At 39.0% G+C, this 25,336-nt stretch overlaps 1 protein-coding gene across 1 annotated transcript in view; it reads right to left on the bottom strand.

Annotated features, from left to right (window-relative positions):
• Positions 1-25,336, bottom strand: part of Cfap43 (cilia and flagella associated protein 43) — a 105,765-nt gene that overhangs the window by 46,880 nt on the left and 33,549 nt on the right. The window contains exons 10-16 of the mRNA XM_045161221.1: positions 17,306-17,386; positions 12,869-13,017; positions 9,509-9,612; positions 8,139-8,279; positions 6,765-6,937; positions 2,738-2,887; positions 668-798 (exon numbers count right to left, since the gene is read on the bottom strand). Of these exons, the coding sequence (XP_045017156.1) occupies positions 668-798; positions 2,738-2,887; positions 6,765-6,937; positions 8,139-8,279; positions 9,509-9,612; positions 12,869-13,017; positions 17,306-17,386 (929 nt within the window). The remainder of the gene's footprint in view (positions 1-667; positions 799-2,737; positions 2,888-6,764; positions 6,938-8,138; positions 8,280-9,508; positions 9,613-12,868; positions 13,018-17,305; positions 17,387-25,336) is intronic.

Raw genomic sequence — 25,336 nt, 5'->3', positions numbered from 1 at the left:
TGTCTTTATTCCTTCTGCTCCTCTAGCAGTTGCTATAGGAGTGGGATTGATCACCTTAGTGCATATTTTCTGTGCCTTTATTTTATTTTCTTAGTTTTTTGAGGCAGGGTCTCCCTGTAGCTCAGGCTGACATGGAATTCACTCTGTAGTCTCAGGGCGGCCTTGAACTCTCGGCAGTGTTGCGATTAAAGATGTGCGTCACCACACCCAGCTATCTGTGCTTTTTTGTCCTGAGGGAATATCTCTCCCAGGGCTAGTCATTCCTAGAGAGATTAACAATTTCTCCTGGAGCATTCTTTCAAAAGTAACCCAGTAATCCAGAGGCCATATCCCAGCCACCTCCTTAGAAAGGTTTTCATATTCAGGACCATTGTTTTCCTGCCTTAAGCCTCAAGTTCCAGACAACTAGGCACGACTCCTGTGCCCCAGAACCTGATGATCTTATGCAATGTAGCCCATCCTAATTTCTTCCCACTCCCCCAGCCCCTTCACCCACCCTGGCACCATCCCATATGGTCTCTATAGCGTGGTGTGACCTCTCTCCTCAGATCTATAACAGTCCATCTTTTCAGTAACAGCTATCTCCTAGTGTTAGTGGCCCAAATTCCAATAAGATCTATATTTTAAAGCATCATACATGAGGTAGCTTACTGTTTACTGTACGTACTTCCATTTTAGGTAGACAAGGGTGCCGTCACCTTTCCCATTCACCAGAACATTTTGTCCATCCATTGATATTGTCATGGACTGAATCCCATGTCCCTGGTGTGAATGACTCCGACACCGAGCAAATGTTTCCTCAATAGTTTTGGGAACAAAGTGGATAAATTAATAATGTAATCCTCTGCCATGGGTATCCTAACACAGCTACATGCACTTTTACTTGTAGGTATCTTTTCCTACTTGCTAGCAGTATTTCACTTGGCATGGTAGTAGCTCTTAGTAATACATAGCACTTAAAAACCTCTAGTTCAAACCCATATTGATATATTTTCTCACTACTTTGTGTAGTGTGGAAGGAGAGGGATTATTGCTGACTAAACCAGGTGTCAGACACAAATAAGTGATGTCTGTGCAGTTGGAAAGGGGCCCTGAGCAAGCAAAATTCAGAGGCCTTCAAGAATCAGGCAGAGAGCTGGGCGTGGTGGTGCATGCCTTTAATCCCAGCACTAGGGAGGCAGAGATAGGAAGATTGCTATGAGTTCGAGGCCACCCTGAGACTACATAGTTAATTCCAGGTCAGCCTGGACCAGAGTGAGATCCTAGTGAGACCCTACTTCCAAAAAACCAAAACAATAACAACAACAGCAAAAAAGAATCAGGCAGGATCCACACATGTTCAAGGCAACTGAGTGGGATGAGAAAAAGTGACAAGAAACATGAAGAAGGAGGATAGCATGTCCTGGGGGGATTTCATTAAGCCAATGTAGCAAGCTAAACAGACCCATCACCAATATGGCCCACTGGGTGACAGTTTAAGCTCCTCCACTAAACACGGTGATTGCTGTCACTTTGGTCCTCCAGCATCCCTGCATTTACCCTTCTGAACAGGCAGTGCACTGTGCCAGAGCACAGAGAACATCTTCTCCGAGGAAGGCCTCACCAGGGTGTTCACAAAGCCCAGCCCAGTATTTAACAACTCTCAAGGCAATACATCCAAATAGTTCAAAACTCAAAAGTTATCAAACAGCTTCAAAGGGAATCTCTCCTGTCCCCATGTCTCAGTATCTCATCATAACTAGTAGAAATAGTGCCCTTGATAATCTTGTAGAAACTTTATGTATACACCAACAGATCTTATGCAAATACAGCTTTTTTTTTTTTTTTTTTTGAGGTAGGGTCTTTCTCTAGCCCAGGCTGACCTGGAATTCACTATGTAGTCTCAGGGTGGCCTTCTACCCTGGTAGTCTCATGGCAAGCCTACCTCTGCCTCCTGAGTGCTGGTATTAAAGGCGTGCGCCACCACGGCCAGCTGCAAATACAATTTTGTCCACATAGGCTATAGCATAGCTTTACCTATCTAATTTTTTTAAATTGTTACATATACATCTCCTCATTTGGTATCATAGTTGCATGATATTACATATTTTATGTATTATTTTGTACCATAATATACTTATTTGTCTATTCATCTGTGGGTGAAGATTAGGTTGTTTCTGCAGTGTTGCTGTGAGTAAGTTCCTCTATGAGGTTCTGTCCATATGTGATAGAATAATTTCCCTATGGAACAGTCACATTTGTCCAAATATGCTTTCTGGTAGATGTAAAGAAAAGGATCTGACATGTGCTAAAGACTCTGGTTTTTATGGACCTGCGGGAGGGTCATATGGGTGGAAGTGATTATTTGGGTATGTGGAGAGGGGTGTAGAAACCTGGCTAAGTTGAGTTATATAGGGTAATGTGGCCTCCAGATCTAGGAAGGGATCTTCCAACCAGTGGGGAGAAGCAACTCTGAACAATGGACACCAGAAATGCTAGTGTTGATGGTGCTTTGACTGCAAGGATTGAGAAGGGCTTAAATGGCATTTCCTGCCCCCTTCTCTTCCAGAATCTTGTGATGGGTTAAGTGGGGCAATGGCAAAAAAAAGCCAGAGTCCCTCCAAGCCAGAGGGCAGCATTTAAAATCATTAATATTATCAGTTACTTAAAAAAAGGTTGAGTCTATTTACTTAATCCATTTCTGATTTCTAAGTGCTTTTGCTACATATAATCACATTTATTTTTAAAAGGAGCTTACTAAAGTGTAAGTATCTCGGACACACAGAAATCCGCATTTAGCTGCTGTTAGGAGCCATAATCCATGTGAAGACATACTGATTATTCCAGGCCCGTACTGTCTGCTTTGCACTTTTTGGCATGGCTTAAGTATGCAAATACCAGCCTGACCCTGACAATCAAAGAAAAGGAGGAGCACATTATGGAAAAGATTAGGTGATCAGCAATTTTTACGTTTGCAGTATGCATCACATACATAGTCAGGTTCAAATACAAGAATGCCATTCTTGAAAATAAACCAGTATGGGGTAAAGGAGTTACTTGGGTTTACACTACGAAGCTCATCTTTATTTGCAAATAAAGGTTTGTTTTTGCCCCTGAGGAACATTGTTTTTTCAGGTCAAGCTCAGGGCACTGTCATTACAGGCAAGCACTCTGACCACTGAGATACAGCTTGACCCAGGAGCCACCTTTATATGCCATTCTGCTAGTAAGAATCCCAGCCTGCCCTGACAATCTTTATTTTTACCAACCATTTCATACATCCTTATACACAAGTAAAAATAGAGTCATTACTATTCCCCTACGTATCTCATGCCTTCTTAATTCCAAGCCTTCTTTTTGTCTGGCATTATGCTTCTGGTGTGGGGGCGGGGGAGAGGGTTGTGTGTGAATGAGTCTAGTAAGGATCACTAAGTTGAATTATACAGATGGTCTGGGTAATGTGGCCCCCAGTCTCCTTGCTGACTCCATCTCCACCAGTCCTTCTCTACTTCCCTACTCAGCATCATCCTTCAAAGTCCAGTTCAAGTATTATTTCCTTCACAATGCTTGAATCGAAACACAACTTGCCACAGACCAGTTCTTTTTTCTTAATGTCTGAGTCTAATACCAGCTATGCTGGGAGAGAAGCAGTTAGAGAATATTGACTAAACATTGATCAGAGAAGCAGGGAGGTAGAGGGTTCTGATGAGACAACCATCAGTGGGACACTGAGTTGCCAGAGGGCGTAAGCAGTTGGACTCTGGGCTAGTGTGTGCAGTGGGAAACACAATATGTAAGTTTGCAGAGTGAGTGGTAAAAACATGCTGGAAGTGTAATTTAATTATCTCACACAACTTTAGTTAGAACATAAGTGTAAAGTTCCACTGAAAGTCATCTCTCCTACAGCTATTGGCATCTATGGAATGGATCAAATGCTAGATTTTTTTAAAGGCAAGAAACCAACAGAACAGCATCTGCATGTTTATCATACAAGTATGGTGAATGTGGCTATGGTAGTGTGATTAAAATCGAGATTTCAACTTTAGCCTATAGCGGGCAGATTCCTGCTAGAGGAAGCGTGTCGCTGAGTGCAGATCTGAGTCCAGCTTGAACGTGTGTTTGTGCTGGATCTGAATCCCAGACAAAAGGTGCAGAGAGCAGGTTTGTGCTCTGGCAGGTTTGTGTTTGGTTGCTGCTGGTGTTGTGCTTGTCACAGTTGTTTCCCTTTGTTTGGACTTATGGAAGTAAGCAACTACTTCCTCCATTGATGGAACTTCTCCTGGGTCTGTAGGTATGAAATAAAGCCCTTCCTCTATAACTGCGTCTGGTTGGAAGTTCATCCCAGTAACTTGGAACTGACTGCAGCAGAATATGGTACCAGAGAGTTGGAGTGTTGCTGCATGATGAGCCTTACCACGTGGATGTTGGCCTTTCGGGATCTGTGTGCTGGAGGAATGTGTAGCAACTTGGTACTTAGGACTTCAGAAGCCTCGGACAGCAGTAAGTCAAGTTTTATCAGCTGTCCTGCTAAGAGTTTGAAAATGCTAAATGCAGAGAGAATTGTATTGTTTTATGAACTTTCAAAGAGGAAGGAAAGACAGCAGAGAACTTTGTTGGAACTGGGCTACTGGCATAAGGGGCAGCTGTGTTCTTTTGCCAAGCCCTAAGAATTTGATCAAGGTTGAGTTTAAAAGTAATAGTGTGCTTGGCAGAAGGTATAGAACTGAAAGATGTATGATTTAAAGTTGGAAAAATTCAAGCAAGTTTAAAGTTACTAGCACAGAGATTGGTTTTAGGTTGCCAAAGCTGGTATGGTTAAACAGATTACTTACAATTAAGAGTGGAATAACTGCTTTACACTGAAACAATGGAAAGGTGCCTAAGGGTCATGTCCACCCAGGAAAGGTTGAATGATAGAAATGCAAACTCTTTTGAAAGGAGATGACTGAAAGAAATAATTCTGAAGTCTGAAGGTCAAGATTTATTTCCTTCCTGAATTAACAAATAGCTGTGTTGCTGCATTGGTTTTGGAAGCATGAAAAATGCATGGAAGTGGGTCATAAAGTGCACGTGGTTCTAGGAGCTGCTGATGAGATGTGGTATGTGTAACAGTGCAATGTCCCAATATGGCCACTGTCTGAAGTTAAATAGGAGCTGCTGCTGAGATGTAGCATGTGAAGCAGGATGATATTCCTGTATTTAAGGCCAATGTATGGAGCTGAAGATGGACCAGTCCAAAGATGTTTTGGATATACCAGTACTGTGCAACAGCTACCATGGAACCCTGCTGTCTCAGGATGGAAGTTTTCCCCCAGCTACTCAGCCCAGCTGGAGTGATGAAAATTGAAAATCCATAGATTGCTGTCACTGGTGATGAGTGTCAGACCTGAACTACAGATGTTTGATTTTTACTTGATGGTAATTGATTTTGTATTGGTCCAGTCTCTCCTGGTTATGCCTTATTGCAATAGAAATGTTTACTCTATGTCATTCTGGGTTGAAAATATTTAATTTGTTTTTATTTTACAGGACTCACAGTTAAGAGACTGTCTTGAATCTCAGGTGCGACTTTGAAACAATCTTGAAGTGGGTAAAGGTTATGGAGACCTTTGAAACTGGACTGAATGCAATTTACAATGTGAGATGATTATGAGTTTTGGGGGGCTAGGGGTAGAATTTGGAAATTTTAATGAGTAGTCCCATAAACTCAGGTGTTTTATTAAAATTGAATTTACAACTTTAGCCCCTAGCAGGCAGATTCTAGCCAGAGGAACCATATCACTAGGGTGCATCTGAGTCCAGCCAAATGTTTAGGGGTAGATCTGAATTCCAGCCAAAAGGTGAAGATAACAGGTTTGTGCTCTGGTGGGTTTTTGTTGTACTTTTTCTCTGCTTGTATGTATGGAAGTAAGCAGCCTCTTCTGCCATGGATGGGACTCCCTGGATCTGTAAGCATGAAAGAACCCCCCCTCCATAACTGTGTCTAGCTTGAATGTTCTTCTTAACAACTTGGAACTGGCTACAACAGTGGAACAAATGTGAATTTGCTCAAATGTATTTTATGATGGATTAACAAGTAACAGTAATGTAGATCTATGTGGTGGTTTGATTCAGGTGTCCCCCATAAACTTAGGTGTTCTGAATGCTTGGTTCCCAGCTGATGGAGATTTGGGAATTAATGCCTCCTGGAGGGAGTGTATTGTTGGGTGCGGGCTTATGGGCTTTATAGCCAGTTTCCCCATGCCAGTGTTTGGCACACCCTCCTGTTGCTGTGGTCCACCTTATGTTGGCCAGGTGGTAATGTCCACCCTCTGCTCATACTATCGTTTTCCCTTGCCATCGTGGAGCTTCCCCTCGAGCCTGTAAGCCAAAATAAAACTCTTTTCCCCAGAAGCTGCTCTTGATTGGGTGATTTCTACCAGCAATGCGAACCGGACTGCAACAGTAAAGTGGTACCAAGGAGTGGGATTGCTGCCAGACACCTGACTGTGTGGCTTTGGCCTTTTGGAGCTGATTTTCAAGAGGACTGTGGGAGGATTTGAAACCTTGGCCTAAGAGATACCTTGCAGTGCTGTAAGTACAGCTTGATGGACTATTCTGGTCTGAGCTACAAGACCTGAATGCAATAAGAACTATGGACTGTGAGATTTGGCTTGATGTTAATATAATTAAGCCATTTTCCAATTGAATTATCCTACTGAGGAAGTCAAGAGGATCATGTCTAATTAATACAATGTCAATCTTGATCACTAATGATAAATTATGACATGCTGAAATTTGCATACATGGTCAGGAATAGGATAGCTGCAGATGTACGGCACTTGACTACAGTAGCCATATATTTTGTTGCTTTGAAAGTCCAAGACTGCAGAAGACACAACGTGCTCAATCTCATACAGGAACTTGTGAATTAATTCATCTTTTAGTCTTCCTCTTTCATCAGTAAGAGATGTATAAACTATAAGATTAGGAGAAGAAGAGAGATCAGGTGTGGTATACATGGATTTTAGTTTTAAAAATCATTATGAAAAGTTATAACAGGCAAAATAATGTCTTAAATGCTTTGTTAATATTATAGAGACTATTCTGTGATAAAAATGATTTTAGAACAAGTTGTCTCCAGAAGAAGTACTTATGATTGATAATGAGCTATCTTTTCTGTTGTTGTCTTATCTTTTTTTATGCAGGGTCTCACTCTAGCCCAGGCTGGCCTCAAATTCATTCCAAAAGCCTAGTCTAGCCTCAAACTCAACAATCCTCCTAACTCTGCCTCCTGAGTGTACCACCATACCTGGCTTCAACAATCTTTTGTTGGCTTTAATGTCATCAATTAGCTTAAAGACATGTCATTACAATATTTTTATGATCTGGAAATCACTCTATGCCGGGCTGGCCTCAAGCTTGTAGCAGTCTTCTGTCTCAGCCTCAGACACAAGTCACCATGCCTGAGTAGAAAAATCTCAATTGAAACATAAAAGGATTTTGAGATTTATTTTTTAATCCTTTATATAGTGCTACCCAGTTATATTTGTCATCTAAGACCAAGAAAGTATCTGTTTTCTCATATTATTTTATTCAGAAAGCTTTCTCTCTCTCTCTTCCCCACCCCACTCTCAATATGGGGTCTTACTCTAGTCTAGGCAGACCTGGGATCACTTGGTAGCCACAGACTTGCCTCAAACTCACAGATCCTATTTCAGCCTCCCAAGTTCTGGAATTAAAGGCATGCATCACCACACCTGGCCAGAAAACTTTATTTATAATGGTGTCAGTGAACATAACTGTACTATAAACTATGGATTTAATTGTACATATTTTAAGTTACTATACAAAAGTTATCACAAAATAATAGATCAATTGGACATAGCAGTCAATCCTGTTCCTTTTCTCTGGTAGTAAGACAGGTTCATGAGTTACAAGGCCTAGAGGGAAGTCCATATTTGAAATTGCTTAGCAGCCATATTAGATATTAATTTGTAAAGATGCACAAATGTTTTACCTCTTCCTATCTAAGGAAAACGAATACTGTCACAAGAAGAAAAATGAAACAACCCCCTTAAAAATAATGAGAGCAATAATATAATATAATATAATATAATATAATATAATATAATTTCAAGGCCAAGAAGGAAGGGCTGGAGGCATTTGATTTTCTTTACCTTTTGTTAGTATTTTAGGTAGAGTGAATATTTCTATTCTGGTTCTTCCTGTCTCGGGAAGCGGGGACAGTACCAGCACTTCTACTATGTCTGTTTCCGGAAGAGACACTGTGGATATCTGCACTATGTCTTTGCATGCTTCTGACAATAAGAAGAAAGAGACCACACAAGTGGTCCTTCAGTGGTTAAGTTTAAGGAATCCTTTACCATTCCAATTAAGATGTCGTAAGAGATACTATTCAACAATCTCTCCTACTAAATTTATGTACTGATTTTAAAAGGAAACTTTAATCATACATGACAGATGATAGGGCACTTTTTTCTGAGTATATGCCTAGACTGTCAAAGTCTAAAACGTTTGATTTGACGCAGCTTCTTACCCAACAGAGTGCCTCCCAGATTCTGCCTTCTCCACAGTTCTCATCTCCACTCTGCTCTGGACGCTTATACAAACACTCCAATCATTTTCCTCACTCTGGATAAACTGGATTAGCTCAGACATCCATGTGTTTTGAGTCTGTGGTGAGTGGACTGCAGATGTGGTAGATATTCACTCTACTCTGAGTTTGCTCCTTGGAAAGACCATCACAAAGTATGGCATGCCTGAAGCCTGGAGTGGGTTCATTTCACATTTACCTCCTCCACTGGACAGTGCTACCCCCTTTCTCAGTCCTCACCAAATTATTCAATTGCTTGCCTTCCACCTTTGTTAACAAGAGGACATCTCACAGAAATTCCAACTCAAGTTCCTTATCTCTGCACTCATGTGATGCAGGGGTCAATCTCAGGTCTTATCTGTATTTTTGAGCCCATTCTTCAATCTCCTATCAGACCAGGCACTATCAAGCACTTCTTTTTCTCTTCTTGTTTCCTCTTTGGTTCTTCTGTTCTTCCTGCAAGAGGCCCTGATCTTCAGCCAAGAGCCTTTCTCCAACTTGCTTTGCCCTTGACAATAACCTTGTAATCCTATTTCATTCTCTGTAAACTTCTTCAGACTGGAACTCTATGTACTGACATTTTTTCCTTGCTTTGATTCCCACCCTGGTCCCTGTCTCTCAGGCCTGCCTGCTGCATGGACAGCCCATGAGGGCCTCTCCAGCCATCCCCCACCCTTAAGCTTCATAGGAAAGTACTTTAACTGCTAAGCCATTTCATACAATTTTAAAGCATCAATTATGTTCCAGACAACTCTAATACTTCAAATTCTTCTAAACATAATGTGGAAAGCCTTCTAAGTAAATTTTAATTGTAATGGAAGCAATACTCTTTAAAAGAAATATGCCATAAACAATTATTTCACTATAATTCCATTTCAATAATCTTAAATTATTTTGAATAAAGTAATGCATTTTGTAATGGATAAATCATACCCGTAAATCCAATGATTTCAAATGAGCTTGAGGGGTTGGCATTGATAATAAAGATATTTCCTTCCACTGTTCCAACGAGCAGGTAAGTTCCACACTGGTCATAGCTAGAAAGGAAGCAATCTTATGGTCAGTTTCTACCTGCTTCACCTGCTAGATGGTGATTGAGCTGGTTGAATGAATAGCCATGGTGATATATCTAAGATAAGTCATTCTCGCAGTTTATGACTTTTTCTTGTTTTTGTTGTATGGAGAGTGGAATTCAGCATCTTGTGCATTCTAGGCAGGTGATCTGCGATCATGGTTTGTGATTTTAAAATATTCTCTGACCTTGTAGAAAACCTACCTCTACCTTAGATATAATCATTACCTTCTTGGCCAATGCAATTCCAATTTCAAGTTATAAAAATACAGTCAAGAAAGTGATCAAGTGCTTGACTAGCATGTGAAGAACCATAGATTCAATCCCAAGCACTGAAAACATCAGGAAAGCAACTGTTACATCATGAATGAATGAAATATGTTGGCAGAGCTTGTTGATGTTTCAAATGGAAATAAGTGATTCTGAAATTAGCTATTGATGGGTATGACATTTCAGCACCCCATAAATAGTATCTGGCAGAAAAAGGAAGAGCTTGGCTAAAGGATGGGTTAGTGATTAAGGTACTTGTTTGTAAAGCCAAAGGACCCAGATTTGATTTCCCAGGACCCACATAAGCTAGATGCGCAAGGTGGTGCATGTGTCTAGTGTTCATTTGCAGCAGCTAGAGGCCCTGGCATACCTATTTTATATTTGCCTCTCTCTCTCTTTTCCTCTTGCTCAAATAAATAAATAAATAAAAATATTTTTTTTATCAAAATGAAGAACCTAATAGAACATTTCTACAAGTTCTTCAAGGTAGAAAAAAACAATGAGATGTAATCTAACATATTTATTTCTTGGTTATTTGTGTCTCTAACTTTGAGAACCATCTACTCAGTTCATTAGCCCATTAATTGACTAGGAGATTGGAAAGGGATTGTTGTTTAATTTTTGCAGTTCTTTATGTTTAGGTATATGTAGATATATTTAGGATATTTAATTCATTTTAAATTGATTTTTCAGTATGAGTGTGTGTATCTGTGTGTGATGTGGTCATGCATGTGCCATGACACACATGTGAAAGTTGGAGGACAACTTTTGGGTATCAGACTTTGCTTTTCACCTCATTTGAGGTAGGATCTCTCCTTGTTCCCTGCTCCATCCTTCAGGACATTTGGTCCAGATTTTCTTGTCCTCTACTTCTCTCTTAATGTAGATCTGCTAGGATTACAGACATATGACTTTACGTGGATTTGGAGAATCTGAACTCAAGTATTCATGCTTGTCTAGCAAGCACTTTATCCACTGAGACATCTCCCCAGCCTAAATTCATTTTGTTTAGAGTGAGAGATACATATCTAATTTCATTCTTTTACATATGGATATCTACTTTTCCCAACAATATTTATTGAAAAGGCTCTTTTTATCCAGTGAATTGTATTTTTAATGCCATTGTCAAAAATTAGGCAACTTGGTTGGAGAGATGGCTTAGTAGTTAAGACACTTGCCTGCAAAGCCAAAGGACCCTGGTTAGATTCCCCAGGACCCATGTAAGCTAGATGCCCAAGGAGGCACATGCATCTGGAGTTTGTATGCAGTGGCTGGAGGCCCTGGTGCACCAATTCTCTCTCTCTTTCTCTCAAATAATAAATATACTTTTATTTTTTTAATTTATTTAAAAATTTTTATTAGCATTTTTCATGATTATTAAAAAATATCCCATGGTAATCCCCCCTACTTTCCCCTTTGAAATTCCATTCTCTATCTTATTACCTCCCCATCACAATCATTGTACTTACATATATACAATACCAACCTATTAAGTACCCTCCTCCCTTCCTTTCTCTTCCCTTTATGTCTCCTTTTTAACTTACTGGCCTCTGCTACTAAGTGTTTTCATTCTCACGCAGAAGCCCAGTCATCTGTAGCTAGGATCCACATATGAGAGAGATCATGTGGCGCTTGGCTTTCTGGGCCTGGGTTACCTCACTTAGTATAATCCTTTCCAGGGTTAGGGTAAAATTAGGTAACTTGTATGGATTTATCTCTGGCTCCTGTGTTCTGTTCTATTGGTATGCATGTCTGTTTTGTGCCAATGCCATGCTGTCTTTGTACTAGGGTCTAGTATCATTTGATATCAGGTATTTTGATACCTCCAACATTGTTCTTTCTGCTTACAGTTTCTATGACTATTTGGGGACTTGTGTGTTTCTGTTTGAATTTTATGATTTTTTTTTTCTAGTACTATGTCACTGGAATTTGATGGGGACTTTGTTGACTCTGTAAGTTACTTTTGGGTTGTTTATTGTTGTTTTATTTGAGGCTAGGTCTCACTCTATCCAAGGCTGACCTGGCACTCATTCTATAGTACCAGGCTGGCTTGGAACCCACAGCAATCCTCCTACTTCTGCCTCTGGAGTGCTGAGGTTAAAGGTATACACCACCACACCCAGCTACTTTTGGTAATTTAGCCCTTGTCACATTAATTTGCCAATCCATGACCATGGAAGGTCTTTCAATCGTTTAGTGTCCTTGTCAAGTTATTCAATATTTTAAAGTTTATATAATAGAGTTATTTTGCCTCATTGATGAGGTTTACTCCTGGATATTCTCTTTATTTTTCTGAAGCTATTATGAAAATGATATTTTTTTCCAATCTCTTTCTCGGTATGTCCATTATTGGTATATAAAAGAGCTACTGATTTCTGTATGTCTGTTTTGTATCCTGCTACCTTTCTGAAAGTGTTTATCAGATCAGAGTTTTTTGGTGGAATCTTTAGGGTCTCTAAAACATAAGAATCATGTCAATTGCAATAGGGGTAATTTTTTTTGGCTATGTAATTTTTTATGAGAGGGGAATTAACATGCCATGGCCTCTAGCCACTGCAATCGAACTCCAGATGTGTGCACTACCTTGTGTGCATATGAGACCTTGTGTGTCTGGCTTATGTGGGATCTGGGGAGTCGACCATGAGTCTTCAGGCTTTGCAGGCAAGTGCCTTAAGTGCTAAACCTCCTTTCCAGCCCCACAATAGGGATAATTTGATTTCTTCCTTTCCTATTTATACCCTTTAACTTTTATCTTATTGCTCTAGCTAAGACTTATAGCACTATATTGAATAGGAGTGGAAAGAAGTAAGCATGCCATTGTCTCTTTCCAAATTTTACTGGAAATGTTTTTAGTATTTCTCCATTTAGTATAATGTTGGGTAATGTGATGGTTACCCTGGAGCCTCAACATAGGCCTGCTGAGCCATGCTGCCACAGCAGGTGGTGCTTACATGATGTGCTGCACCGATGATGCTGAGAGGAAGGCCTTTTGAATCAGGCGTGGGGATTCCACATTGACGATATCCAGGAAGTACACATAGCCATCCACAGTCCCCACGGCTGCAGAGAGGGTCGAAGGAGAACATGCCAGAGTGGTTGCCTGTTCAAGATAAACCCCAGAGAATGAAGCCTACTGAAGGAACAAGAAACCTACTAGGCTGGGGATGGAGATCTGGGGTTAACCTTACACTCAGAGTGAACAAGGTGCTGGGTTCCATTCTAGCATTTCCCTTATACTTCAAATGCTCACAACATTTGGAAAAGCCCACAGAATGAGAAGAGCAACAAGTGTGCAGTGGTACCTAATTCAGATCATGAACTCAACATGTATTAACTAACCAGTTGCATGGGAAATCACAGGAATATCTCCACATTTTTTTTAATTCTAAAATTAGAATGGTACAATGTACTGTTCTTTTTTTTTTGGCTTTAAACTATAATATCATGGGGAGACACAGCATCCTTTGCAGGTTCTCAGTCTAATAGAAGTTTATAGGAGAATATACTTTCACCAAAGAAATGCATACCAGATTTGTATTTATTTCACAATTATTTACACATAATCTGATGCCTAAGGGAATAAACTTAACTCCATTAAATTTTCTGAAGGAATCAGGTTCATTGTAAAATAGTTTTGCATTGTAGTACAATCAGAGAATGTTAGGACTGAAAAATAAGCTTAAGACATCATCGTTTTGTAGACAAGAAAAGAAAGGCCGAAGAGGTGTTGCAGTCTTCCCAGGGTCCCATCGCTGTAACAGTGCTCATAGGTTCTGGCTCATAGCACACAACAGTCTCCCAATTGAGTGGGCTTTTGTTATTAGCATTTACTTAGCTGAAGCCTTTATGGGACCTCTGTGGGCTGTGTGTGTGTAACATTCACCAAATGATCTGTCAGACTTCTCCATTCTACAGCAATAGAGGTCTACTCTAGAAAACTATAGCAATAGCCATAGGAGTCTTATGTCCCCTGCAAGTGTCATCAAGGGCATGTAGCCATGGTGATGCTGAGCTGGGCTCCTTGAGATAACTGCCAAAGTGTTCACAGGGAACACAGCAATGGCACAAGCAGAAATATCTGGCCTCAGTATCACTAGGTATGTCCAGAGATCATTTCTTTGTACGGCAGTGGGATATTCCAGTAAGGAAACACCAATGTCTTTTCCCATTACAGGTTGCACCAGGACTTGTTTGGAGCTCAATGAAGCTTGTCCAAGGCCTTCTGATGGTACCTGTATCATGTGTTGTCCAAAGGGGAAAAGGTTAAGTTCTGGTATTATGGGCCCCTAGGGCTGTTATTAAACATATGCCTCTCGTCTGTAAAAGGAGATGTGACCAGATGGAGGTACAAGATCTCTTCAAGTTCTAGAAATTCCAACAGAATCAACACGTCCAAATCTTTGTCAGAGATTATGGAGGGTTCTTAAAATTCATGGTCTTTTAGGCAATTAATTATATCTTTACTGTTGGGGTAGAGTTCTATTGATTCTGTTGAATTATATTATTTTTCTTATATTATATAAGGATGATACTTAGTCTTGTAAAATTGAGATTTTGATTTTATAAAGGGGAAGGATTATAACTCTCTGATCTACTAAGACCCATAGCTCATGAAGAACTGTGTAATGTACCAAATCATTAGAACAGAAAAAAAAAACACATTATCATTATTTACTGGAGCTTTGAATTTTCTTACATTATTTTACGCAGAACATATTGTGGACTTGGCAGAAGTAATAACATCACATTGAAGCAGGTGTTATGGACTGTTGTTATTTGTTAGCCAATGCCTAGACACCTTCCTTCTAGAATGTACACTGGCAAACTACCTCCCTTATTTGTAGGGCTTACTGGAATGAATCCAACCCCATTTATAGCAGTGAGCTTATGCCAGTTAGCATTTCTCACCTGCTTATCCATGTGATTATTCACTAGAGGATAATTATATATAATATATATCAACAATATATTATGCTATAATATATTAGTTATATATTAATATATAATTGTATATTTATATGATATATATTAATATATATATTTTTTTTCTCTCTCATAGGCTTATAGAGAGAGAAACTTTCTCCTACTGTCAACTGTTTCCTTCCCTAAAATTATGATGTGATGTCAGCACTATGACAGCTGGGTGCCACTAAATCAGGGCTTCTTAATCTTTTCTAGTCATAGTCCATTTTTACATGAGAAAGTTTTACATGACCCTGGGCATATAGTTATATAAAATAGTATACAGCTGAACGTGGTGGTGCATGTCTTTAATCCCAGCACTCAGGAGATAGAGGTAGGAGGATTGCTATGAGTTTGAGGCCAACCTGAGACTACATAGTAAATTTCAGGTCTTTCTGGACTAGTGTGAAACCCCACCTTGAAAAAAACAAAAACATAGTATAGAGATCAAACATCTACTGCTAAAAAAAATCATAAAGAAATTTACTTTAGAGTAATTCTTTGGCATGCCTATAATTTTACCATTTATTAAAGAGGAAAGCACATTTTAATGCTAATGATATGGATAGGCTCATTTATTTTTACATAAAGAATCAAATCATGGATGAATATTTGATACTGAAAAGACACTGAGCATTTGTAAAGATATTTTTTTTTTTCGAGGTAGGGTCTCACTTTAGCTCAGGCTGACCTGGAACTCTCTATGTAGTCTCAGGATGGCCTCGAACTCACGGCGATCTTCCTACCTCTGCCTCCTGAGTGCTGAGATTAAAGGCATGCACCACCACGCCCGGCATTTGTAAAGATATTTAAAGTTGATTAATATGTTGATTTTATAATAGTCAATGCTGAGAATACTTCTTGACCTAAACACACAATATAAAATGGCAGAAAGACGCTTAAGGGGCATTTCAGAAATTGCTGGAAATGCTGTCCTAATCCCAAGATAAAATTCAATGAACATTTTGTATGCAACTCAAGTCAACAATTTTTAAAATCAAATATTCTAACGCAACACATCCCAACGATGTACTGATTTGATATTTACCCACTGTTGCAGTTAGCTTCATGTTGCTGGCAGAAAACACCCAACCAAGAGGGGATTGTAGGATAAAAGGTTTATTTTGGCTCAAGATTTGAGGAGAAACTCCTTGATGGCAGGGGAAAACTATGGCATGAACAGAGGGTGGACATCACCTTCTGACCAGCATTAGGTAGACAACAGCACCAGGAGAGTGTGCCAAACATGGGTAAGGGAAAGCTGGCTATAATACACATAAGCCTGTCCCCAGCAATACATCACCTCTAGGAGGTTCCAAATTCCAAACTGCCACCAGCTGGGGACCTAGCATTCAGAACACAGGAGTTAATGGGGCATCTGAATCACACCGCCACACCCAATGAGGAGTGATAGCAGGAAGAGTTAGCCCTTTTATCATAAGTGAGCTATTATGTTTCTATGAGAGCACAGAACTTTGTACTGCAGCAAATACTGCAATTCATAACATATAATAATTGCAAATCTGGGTGGAGGTGTTTTAGGCAATGCTTGGCAGTGTGTGGCAAGATGGCATGTGCAGTATGCAGGGCCCATCTTGTGTGGTTAGAACCCAGGCCACAGTGAAGTTCCGTGATGCAACCCGGCCAGGCACTTCCAAAAGCACCTCAGATTCAGCAAGTGTTTGATTTGAAATTAAAATTTGATCATTGTGCATTCAGACTCCTTTTACCATTGTCAAAATGTTCTTAATGCCCACATTTATTACATGACCCCATATGGGGTCACGACCCCCATTTTAGGAAGCTGTGCACTGAATGAGGCCTCTGAGGACACAGTGAACATGGAGAAAGACGAGACTGGTGGTAATGTGGGCTAAGGCACATGTAGCCTAGGCAAGTACTGTGCTGTATGGTTGCCCGAGCCAGTAATGCCCATGTTTTAATTTTTAGCTTAAGCTACTTAGAGCAGCAATTCTCTCATTTCTAACTGATGTTCTCATAGAGTAGGGCCATTTGCTAGTTACAGCCACTAAGTTCCTCCATTTCTGAGCAAAAGCAATGACCCTCAAGCACACTCTTGCTTCCTTACCATCGTACTGTTGATGGAACTCTTCATCAACCTGCCTTTCTGAGAGTTTGCATGCAGCAGCCAAACCTGCTGTCCACAATGAACCCTACAGCATGAGTGAGACAGAAACCACTAGGAGTCCAGAAATAACTGTCGCCTTAGGCAAACAACCCTTTCCTAGGCACCCGCATGCTCCCACTTTCAGGCTGTGCCATGGACCATATGTGAGGATGACTATAAATCTGTAAGGTGAAAATGTATTAGCAAGTATTTCCACAGACCACTGAAACGTGACTGCAGAAAGGCAGACTGGGTTTAGAAACAGCATTTTAAAAATTGATTCATTAGAGCCACTTACCGTAGTGTTCAGATACATCTTGCCTACACAAGTACAGTCCTCTAGCCACCAAATGCAAACTTCACCTGAGCGTGTGAGCGTCTGTGAAAGAAAGTAAAAGTAAATAAATGAAACCAAAAGTAAGATAAGATTGTTCTATGGGAGCACATTGCAAATTGTATTTTGTTGTTGTTGTTTGTTTTTCAAATTGGGTTTTTATATGCTAATCGGGAGAGTCAGTTAAAAACTTCATTGTTGAAGCCAGACACAATGGTTCACTTAGGAGGCCAAGGTCACCATGAGTTTAAGCTAACCTGAAAGTGAGTTTAAGGTTAGCCTGGGCTAGAGTGAGAAACTATTTCTAAAATACAAAAACCCAAGACATTATCTAGATTATTAATAATTGTTTTATAACTTTAACATTAATATCTTTCTGAAGAAATATTAACTATAATATTTTGGGGGGGTTGTTAAGAGAGACAAAGAGAATTAGCAAGACAGGGCCTTAGCCACTGCAATCGTACTCCAGATGCTTGTGCCACCTAGTGGGCATGTGCAACCTTGTGCTTGCCTCACCTTTATGCATTTGGCTTATGTGGAATCTGGAGAGTTGAACATGGGTCTTTAAGCTTCACAGGCAAGTACCTTAACTGCTAAGCCATCTCTCCAGCCCCCTTTTTGTGTTTTATAAATGACTATCTTTACTATAAGTAACACTTGATAACTAATTAGGGTTAGAAAAGTAAAATAATGGGAGCTGGAGAGATGGCTTAGCAGTTAAAGGTGCTTTCTTGCAAAACCTGATAGCCTTAGTTCAATTTCCCAGTACCCATGTAAAGCTAGATGCACAAGTAGGACATATGTCTACAGTTTGTTTACAGTAGTTAGAGGCCCTGGCATGCCAATTCTCCCCCGTACCCTCTTTCTCTTATTGCAACTTAATAATCAATAAAAAGTTTTAAAAAGAAGAAAAGTAAGCCAAGCATGATGGCACATGCATTTAATTCCAGCAGTGGGAGGCAGAGGTAGAAGAATCAAGTGAGGTCAAGGACAGCCTGGGACTACAGAGTGAACTCCAGGTCACCCTGGGCTAGAGTAAAACCCTACCTAAAAAAAAAAAAAAAGAAAGAAAAGAAAAATAATGATTTTTTTATTTTATTTTATTTTATTTTATTTTTGGTTTTGTGAGGTAGGGTCTCACTCTAGCCCAGGCTGACCTGGAATTTACCCTGTATTCTCAGGGTGGCCTCAAACTCACAGTGATCTTCCTACCTCTGCCTCCTGAGTGCTGGGATTAAAGGCGTGCACCACCACACCCGGCTTTAAAATAATGATTTTTGTCTATAAACATGGCTTACATAAAGTTACTTGCAAACCCAATGAGATTATTGCCTAACAAGTCTAGAAATAGGAAATAATATATTGTTGTTTTTTTAATTAATAGATTTTATTTTTAGGGCAGTTTAGGACTATAAAAAACCAAGCAGAGGATACAAAGAATTCCCTTTCCTTCCTTATATACAATCTCCCATTACTAACACCTTGAATTAGAGTTGTAGATGTGTTACTGTCGATGAGTTAATATTGATGTACTATTGACTTTATTGTGTATATTAAGGTTCCTTCAATTTTTGTGTTTTCAATTCTGTTAGTTTGACAGATTTGCATTGATATGTACCTGCCATCACAGAATACAGTTTCAATGCCTTGCAAATCCCCTGGCTCCACCTGTTTATTTCTCCCTCCCTCCTTACCACATCCTGACAATCTCTTATCTTTTTACTGTCTCCATAGTTTTGCCTTTTCTAGGAGATTCTATAGTTGGAATTCTACAACATGAAGGTTTCTCACTTAGCACGTGCATCTGAGATTCTCCAAATATTTTGGTGGTCTGGTACTTTAATTCTCTTCATTATTTAGTAATAGCCTTTCCTTTGACTATTTTATATTTCACATTCACCTAGTGAAGGATATCTCAGTTGTTTCCAGGTTTGAGGTATGATAAGCTACTATAAATATTCATTTGTAGTTTTGTTTTTGGATGGGAATGTGTTTTCAACTTATTTGCATATATACTAAAGAGTATAATTGCTAATGCAGACGGTGTGTGATTGATCTTGTGATAAACTGCCATACTATGTTAGTCAGCTATCCCATGTGCAATGAATGAGCATGTCGGCTGTTCCACAGCTGCATCTGGCTTTTGCAGATGCTGAATTTTAGACATTCTAAAGAGATGAGAATGGTATCTCAGTGTTACAGTACAATTTTCTAATAGTAAATATTTGAGAATTTTTTTCTTTTTTTTTAAATAAGTTGATCTTTATTCAAGCAATGGAATGAACCAATTCCAAGCTAGCTGTAAATGTGGTGAAATCTTAGTCACACATGAAGGAAAGAAGACAGGCACAAAACTTTGTGTCTGTTTGTGGGCTGGAGAGATGGCTTAGCGGTTAAGCGCTTGCCTGAGAAGCCTAAGGATCCCGGTTCAAGGCTCAATTCCCCAGGACCCATGTTAGCCAGATGCACAAGGGGGCGCACGCGTCTGGAGTTCGTTTGCAGTGGCTGGAAGCCCTGGTACTCCCATTCTCTCTTTCTCTCTCGGTCTGTCGCTGTCAAATAAATAAATAAAAACAAACAAACAAAAAAAAAAAAACCTTTGTGCCTATTTGTGACTCCATTTACATGCATTTTAAACTCAAACATAGTTAATTTAGAAGAAGCTGGAATCTGTCACTTTGGTGACAATCTTGTGACTCAGAGTCTATTGAGAAGTTGGAGTCGTCACTTGGAGGACAGTATTATGATGCAGGGTTCTATTAGACTGGCCTTGGCTGTTTGTGCATCTATGGACAGACTGTGTAGTGAATCCAGTGTACGAATCTGAACTGAACACCAGTGATCTTTGCATTTTTGTATTTTGCTAAAAATTTGAAAAAGACTCCAGCAATGGAATGAGTATAGTGTCACTTCTGGGATCTGCTTTTGAGTGTCTTGCCACTCTTGTTCAGGTGAGGAATTTACTGAAGTATCATGGGTAGAACTCAGACTGTCCCCACCTGACTGCTGAAGGGACCAGTCACTGTGTGTCTGCCAGGTGCTGTAACATGCCTGCCTCTGATGTGCACACACACATTGGAGGTTGCTTCCTGTTAAGAACAGTGAGATGGCAAATTACATGTGCTATACTTTTCAGTATAAAACTGCTAAAATATCCAATTGCATATTAATTTCTATAGAGAGAATTTTTTCTTTTTAAAAAATATTTTTATTTATTTATTTACAAGCAAGAGAATGAATGTGTGAGGGAGAATGGGCACACCAGGACCTCCTGCCACTGGAAATGAACTCCACATACATGCATCACTTTAAGCATCTAGCTTTACTTATATGCTGGGGAACTGAACCTGGGCCATTACATTTTGTAAGCAAGTGCCTTTAACCACCAAGTCATCTTACCAGCCACCTTAAACATCTTTTTATACATTTAATTTTAACCTACACTTATTTTTCAGTATGGTGTCTATTGATATTTTTTGTTGATTTCTTAATGAGGTTGATCATTTTATTGTTGAATTTTTAGTAGCTTTTGGTATTTTCTGGACAACTATACTTTATCAACTACATGTGTTATACCACCTTTTCCCCTCCAATTTATGAGTTGTCTTCCCATTGGCCTGGTACTTTCTATCTGGGAGATGTTTCACAGAACAGAAATCTTAAAGTAATGAATCCCAACTTGCCAATTTTTGCTTCCATAGATTATGATTTGGTCTTGATTTAAAGAGTTATCATGTGTTCCAAGGTCACTCACATTTTCTTTGTTTCTTAGTAATTATATACTTTTGCTTTTAAGTTTATGTCTATTGCCATTTTGAGGTTGTGTGTGTGTGTGTGTGTGTGTGTAAGTATACAATTTGCATTACAATTTTTTTTTTTTTGCACATGGATGCCCAATTGTTCCTGCACCATCTGTTGAAGACATGGTAATATCTTCATTGATTCATTGATATAATATAGACCAACAAAAATATAGTTACTGATCTATTTCTTTTTAAACTTTGAGACATGTCTCCCAAAGTTGTCCAGGCTTAGGCTGGCCTTGAACTTGCAAGTTGGTCTATTTTGGGGCTCTGTATTCTGTTCTGTTGGTCTATTTGTCTATCCTTTCATCAATACTAATGGTCTTTGTTATTCTAGCTATACAGGGCCTTGAGTCAGAAAGCATTAGTCCTGACTGTATTTCTTCTCCAATATTGAATTGAAGACTCATTTAATATTGTATTGGGACTACATAAATTTTGGAATCAGTTACTTTTCATAAGATAACATGCTAATATTTTATTTATTATTAAAACATTTTATGTAAGTCTTATTTTATTTCTTAACAATTTCATACATATACATAATGCATTGGGTCATAATCCCCTTCTGTTTCCTTCTCTTCCCTATTTTCATTCCACTGAACCCCTTCTTCCTGGCCAGTCCTTTGACTTTGATGTCTCCTTTGTTTCTTGAATGTGTGACCCACTGAGGTTTTTTTTTTTTTTTTTCCACATCTGGCTAATGTGGGAACTGGACAGTAGAACATGGGGCTGTAGGCTTGGCAGGCAAGTGCCTTTACAGCTAAGCCATCTCTCCAGCCCTGCTGAGTTTAATTAGTACTTCCACATGAGCATGAATGGAGGTACTTACTGATATTTTTACTGGAGTTACACTGAATCTATAGAACAAGTGGGAAGAACTGATATCTTAACAATGCTGAGTTCTCCTTTCCAACATCGGTGTCAATTTATTGAGATTATTGTTGGAGTTCTCTCATCAGGGTTTTGTAGTTTTTCTCAAACAGAAATTGTATACCTATTGTTAAGTTTATACTCAATTCATTTTTTGTGTTAATGTAAATGGTATTGTATTTTAATTTCTAATTCTAAATGTTCATTACTGTCATGCAAGGAAACAATTTCCTCCATGTTATACTTTTATCTTGCAACCTTGCTACAATCACTAAGTTCTAGGAGTGTTTGCTTAGTTTTTACAATTTTCTATATGGGCAAGCATAGCAACAGAGAACAAAACCAATTTTACTTCTTCCTTTCCAGTCTATATTCCTTTTTTTTTTGTCTTGCTGTATGAATTCTGATTTCCAGTAAAATGCTAAAGAGGAATTTGCACCACGAAGTACAATGTCAGCAATACATATTTTGTAGCTATTATGTAGATATTCTTTTATCAAGGTGAACATCTATTTTCATTTTTTGAATTTTTAAAAATTATAACTAGGTAATCAATGTTATCAAATGCTTTTCTGTGACTACCTATATGATGATATGATTTTTATTCTTTAGCCAAAGTTGACCTTGATATGATAAATTACATTAGTTTATTACAGGAATGTGCCACTGTGCCCAGCTCACTTTAGTAATTGGTATTTCCTCTTTTTACTTACTTAATTAACCTAGCTAGAAGTTTATCAGTTTTATTGATCTTTTTAAAGAATCATATTTTGGTTTCACTTTTTATATTGATGTTCAATTTGCAATTTTATTGATTTTTTGCTCTAATTAGTTTGCTTTTGTTTCTTTGTTTATTTTTTATTCATTGCCATTTTGGTTTGGCCTATACAATCTCACTTTGGCTGAATTTGAACATGCAATCACTTTTGACTCATTTCCCTGAGTGCTAGTTTTACAGATATTCAATATCATGCCTGGGTTATTATTTATTATTTCATTTCTTCTGATTACTTTGGATTTAATTGCTTTTCTAGCTTCCTAATGTTGGAGCTTAGATTATTAGCATTGGCTCTGTCTTCCTTCCTAATAAAGATAATACTGCTTTCACTGCACCCCATTAGTTTGTTGTTGTATTTCATTTTCATTTACTTGAAAACACTAATTTGTTTTGAGATATCTTCTTTGATCCATGTTTATTTAGAAGTGTTTTAGAAAGTGCTGTTTAGGGGCTGAGGAGGTTGCTCAATGGAAAAAGCACTTGCTGGGCATGGATGGGGACTGTTTGGGTCCCAGCACACACACAAAGGCTGGGCATGTAGGGAAGCCAGCCTGTGATTCCTAGCACTTGGGAGGCAGAGTCAGAGCATCCCTGGGGCAAGCTGGCAGGGTAGACTAGCCTCACTGGATTCAAGTGAGAGACTCTGCTCAGTAAATAAAGTGGAGAGAAGTTGAGGAAAACACTTGACATCAACCCATAACCTCCACATACATGTGCACATACATATACCTGCAGATATACACACAAAAAGTTTTTTTTATTTATGTTTAATCACCAAGTATTTTGGGGATAACCAAGTATATGTTATTGTATATTTTCATTGGCATTGAAGCCAGGACCGTACACATTCTAGAAAAGCACTTTATCACTGAATGATATCTCCTTGATTTCTAAATTCATTCCATAGTGCCCTGGCAATATACGTTGTATGATTTCTATTCTATTTGTTAAGGAGATTTATGGCCCAGAATGTAATCTATCTTGAATGTTTCATAAGAGCCCAGGAATAATATGCATCTGGTTTTGTTGGATGAAGCATTCTAGAGGTGTTTATTTTATGCAGTTGATCAATAGTGCAGTTTGACTGTATCCTTATAATTTAGAGCTTCTGTCTGTTAGATCCATCTCTCTAAAGACTTTAACACTTCTTGGAAAGTGAGTCTACTGGCCACAAATTCTCTGCTTTCATTTGTCTGAAAAGCATTTTCCTTTACTTTTAAAGGATAATTCACTGACTATAGAATTCTAAATTGGTTAATTTTTGTTGTTGTTCATTTCTACCACAACACTTTAATAATAGCTTTTCTCTTAAAACATTTTTAGTATACAAGTAATAGGTCTCATTTTGATGCTATCATATGTATCTATCTTTGTACTTTGATCATATTCTTTTCCTATTAAACTCCCTCTCCCTCAGCCTGTCTCTCTCGTTCTAGTCTTCTTCCTTCCATATAGTCTCCTTTTTGAGTCTATCTTTCTGCCCACCTTTCTCTTTCTATCGCCTATCTATCTGTCTGTCTATTTAATCTATCTATCTGTGGTAGTTTGAATAGATGGCTCTCAGTATATTCCGTATTTTATTAGTTTGTAGTTTGGATTTGTAACCACCTGGCGGGGGGGGGGGGTGTCAGTGGGTGGAGCTTAGGATCCAGCCCTAAGGTATGATGGTGGGTTTGAGACTCCAGTCTAAAGATATACAAAATGCCTAGAGTTCCTGGAGGGTGCTGTGTGGCTTTTGGCTTGGGGCTGCTTTTTCCCTCTGTGCTTGGTCCTTTAAGAAGGGACCAACTTCTACCATTATGGGACTTCCCCTTGATCTGCAAGCTTCAATAAATCCCTTCCTCCATGACTGTGCCTGGCCTGGAAGTTCATCTCAGTGAACCTAAAGCTGTCTGCTACAGAAGTTGGTACCAGGAGTGGGCTGGCATGAATCTGACCATGTGGATTTTGGTCTTTTGGAACCTTTGTTTTGGAGGAATGGGCATGGACTTGGTGCTTGCAACTGAAGATGCCTTCTGGAGTGGTAAGCCAAATTTTATGGACTATTCTGATGAGGGTTTGAGAATGCTAAGTACAGACAGTATTGAACTTCAAGGCTTAGCTTATGAGTTTTCTAAGGGGAAGGAAAGACTTCCGAGGTCTCTGTTGGAATTGGGCTACTGGAATAAGGGCTGGCTGTGTTCTACTGCCCAGGGATCAAATTAAATTTAAAGTTAAATTTGTAATGGACTGATGTGCTTGGCTAAAGATATTAGACTGAGAGATTTAAAATTTTAAGTTAAAAAACCTCAAGCAAGTTAAAATTACAGGCACTGAGACTGGTTTTAGGATACTGAAGCTGCTCTTGTCAACACATTAACAATCTTAAAGAAGATGGCCCAACTGCTTTACATTAAAACAATGGAGAGGATGCCTGAGGAAAAACTATGATAAAAATACACACTCTTTTGGAAAAGAGTTGACTAGAAAAGGAATCTGCTTCTCAAAGTAATGATTTATTTTGTTCCTGAATTATGAATATGGCTGTCCTGCCCACCT

The sequence above is a fragment of the Jaculus jaculus genome, chromosome 1, assembly GCF_020740685.1.
Source record: "Jaculus jaculus isolate mJacJac1 chromosome 1, mJacJac1.mat.Y.cur, whole genome shotgun sequence".
Classification (NCBI taxonomy): domain Eukaryota; kingdom Metazoa; phylum Chordata; class Mammalia; order Rodentia; family Dipodidae; genus Jaculus; species Jaculus jaculus.
The sequence above is the reverse complement of the archived record's forward strand: the minus strand, read 5'-3'. Positions and strand labels throughout refer to the sequence as shown.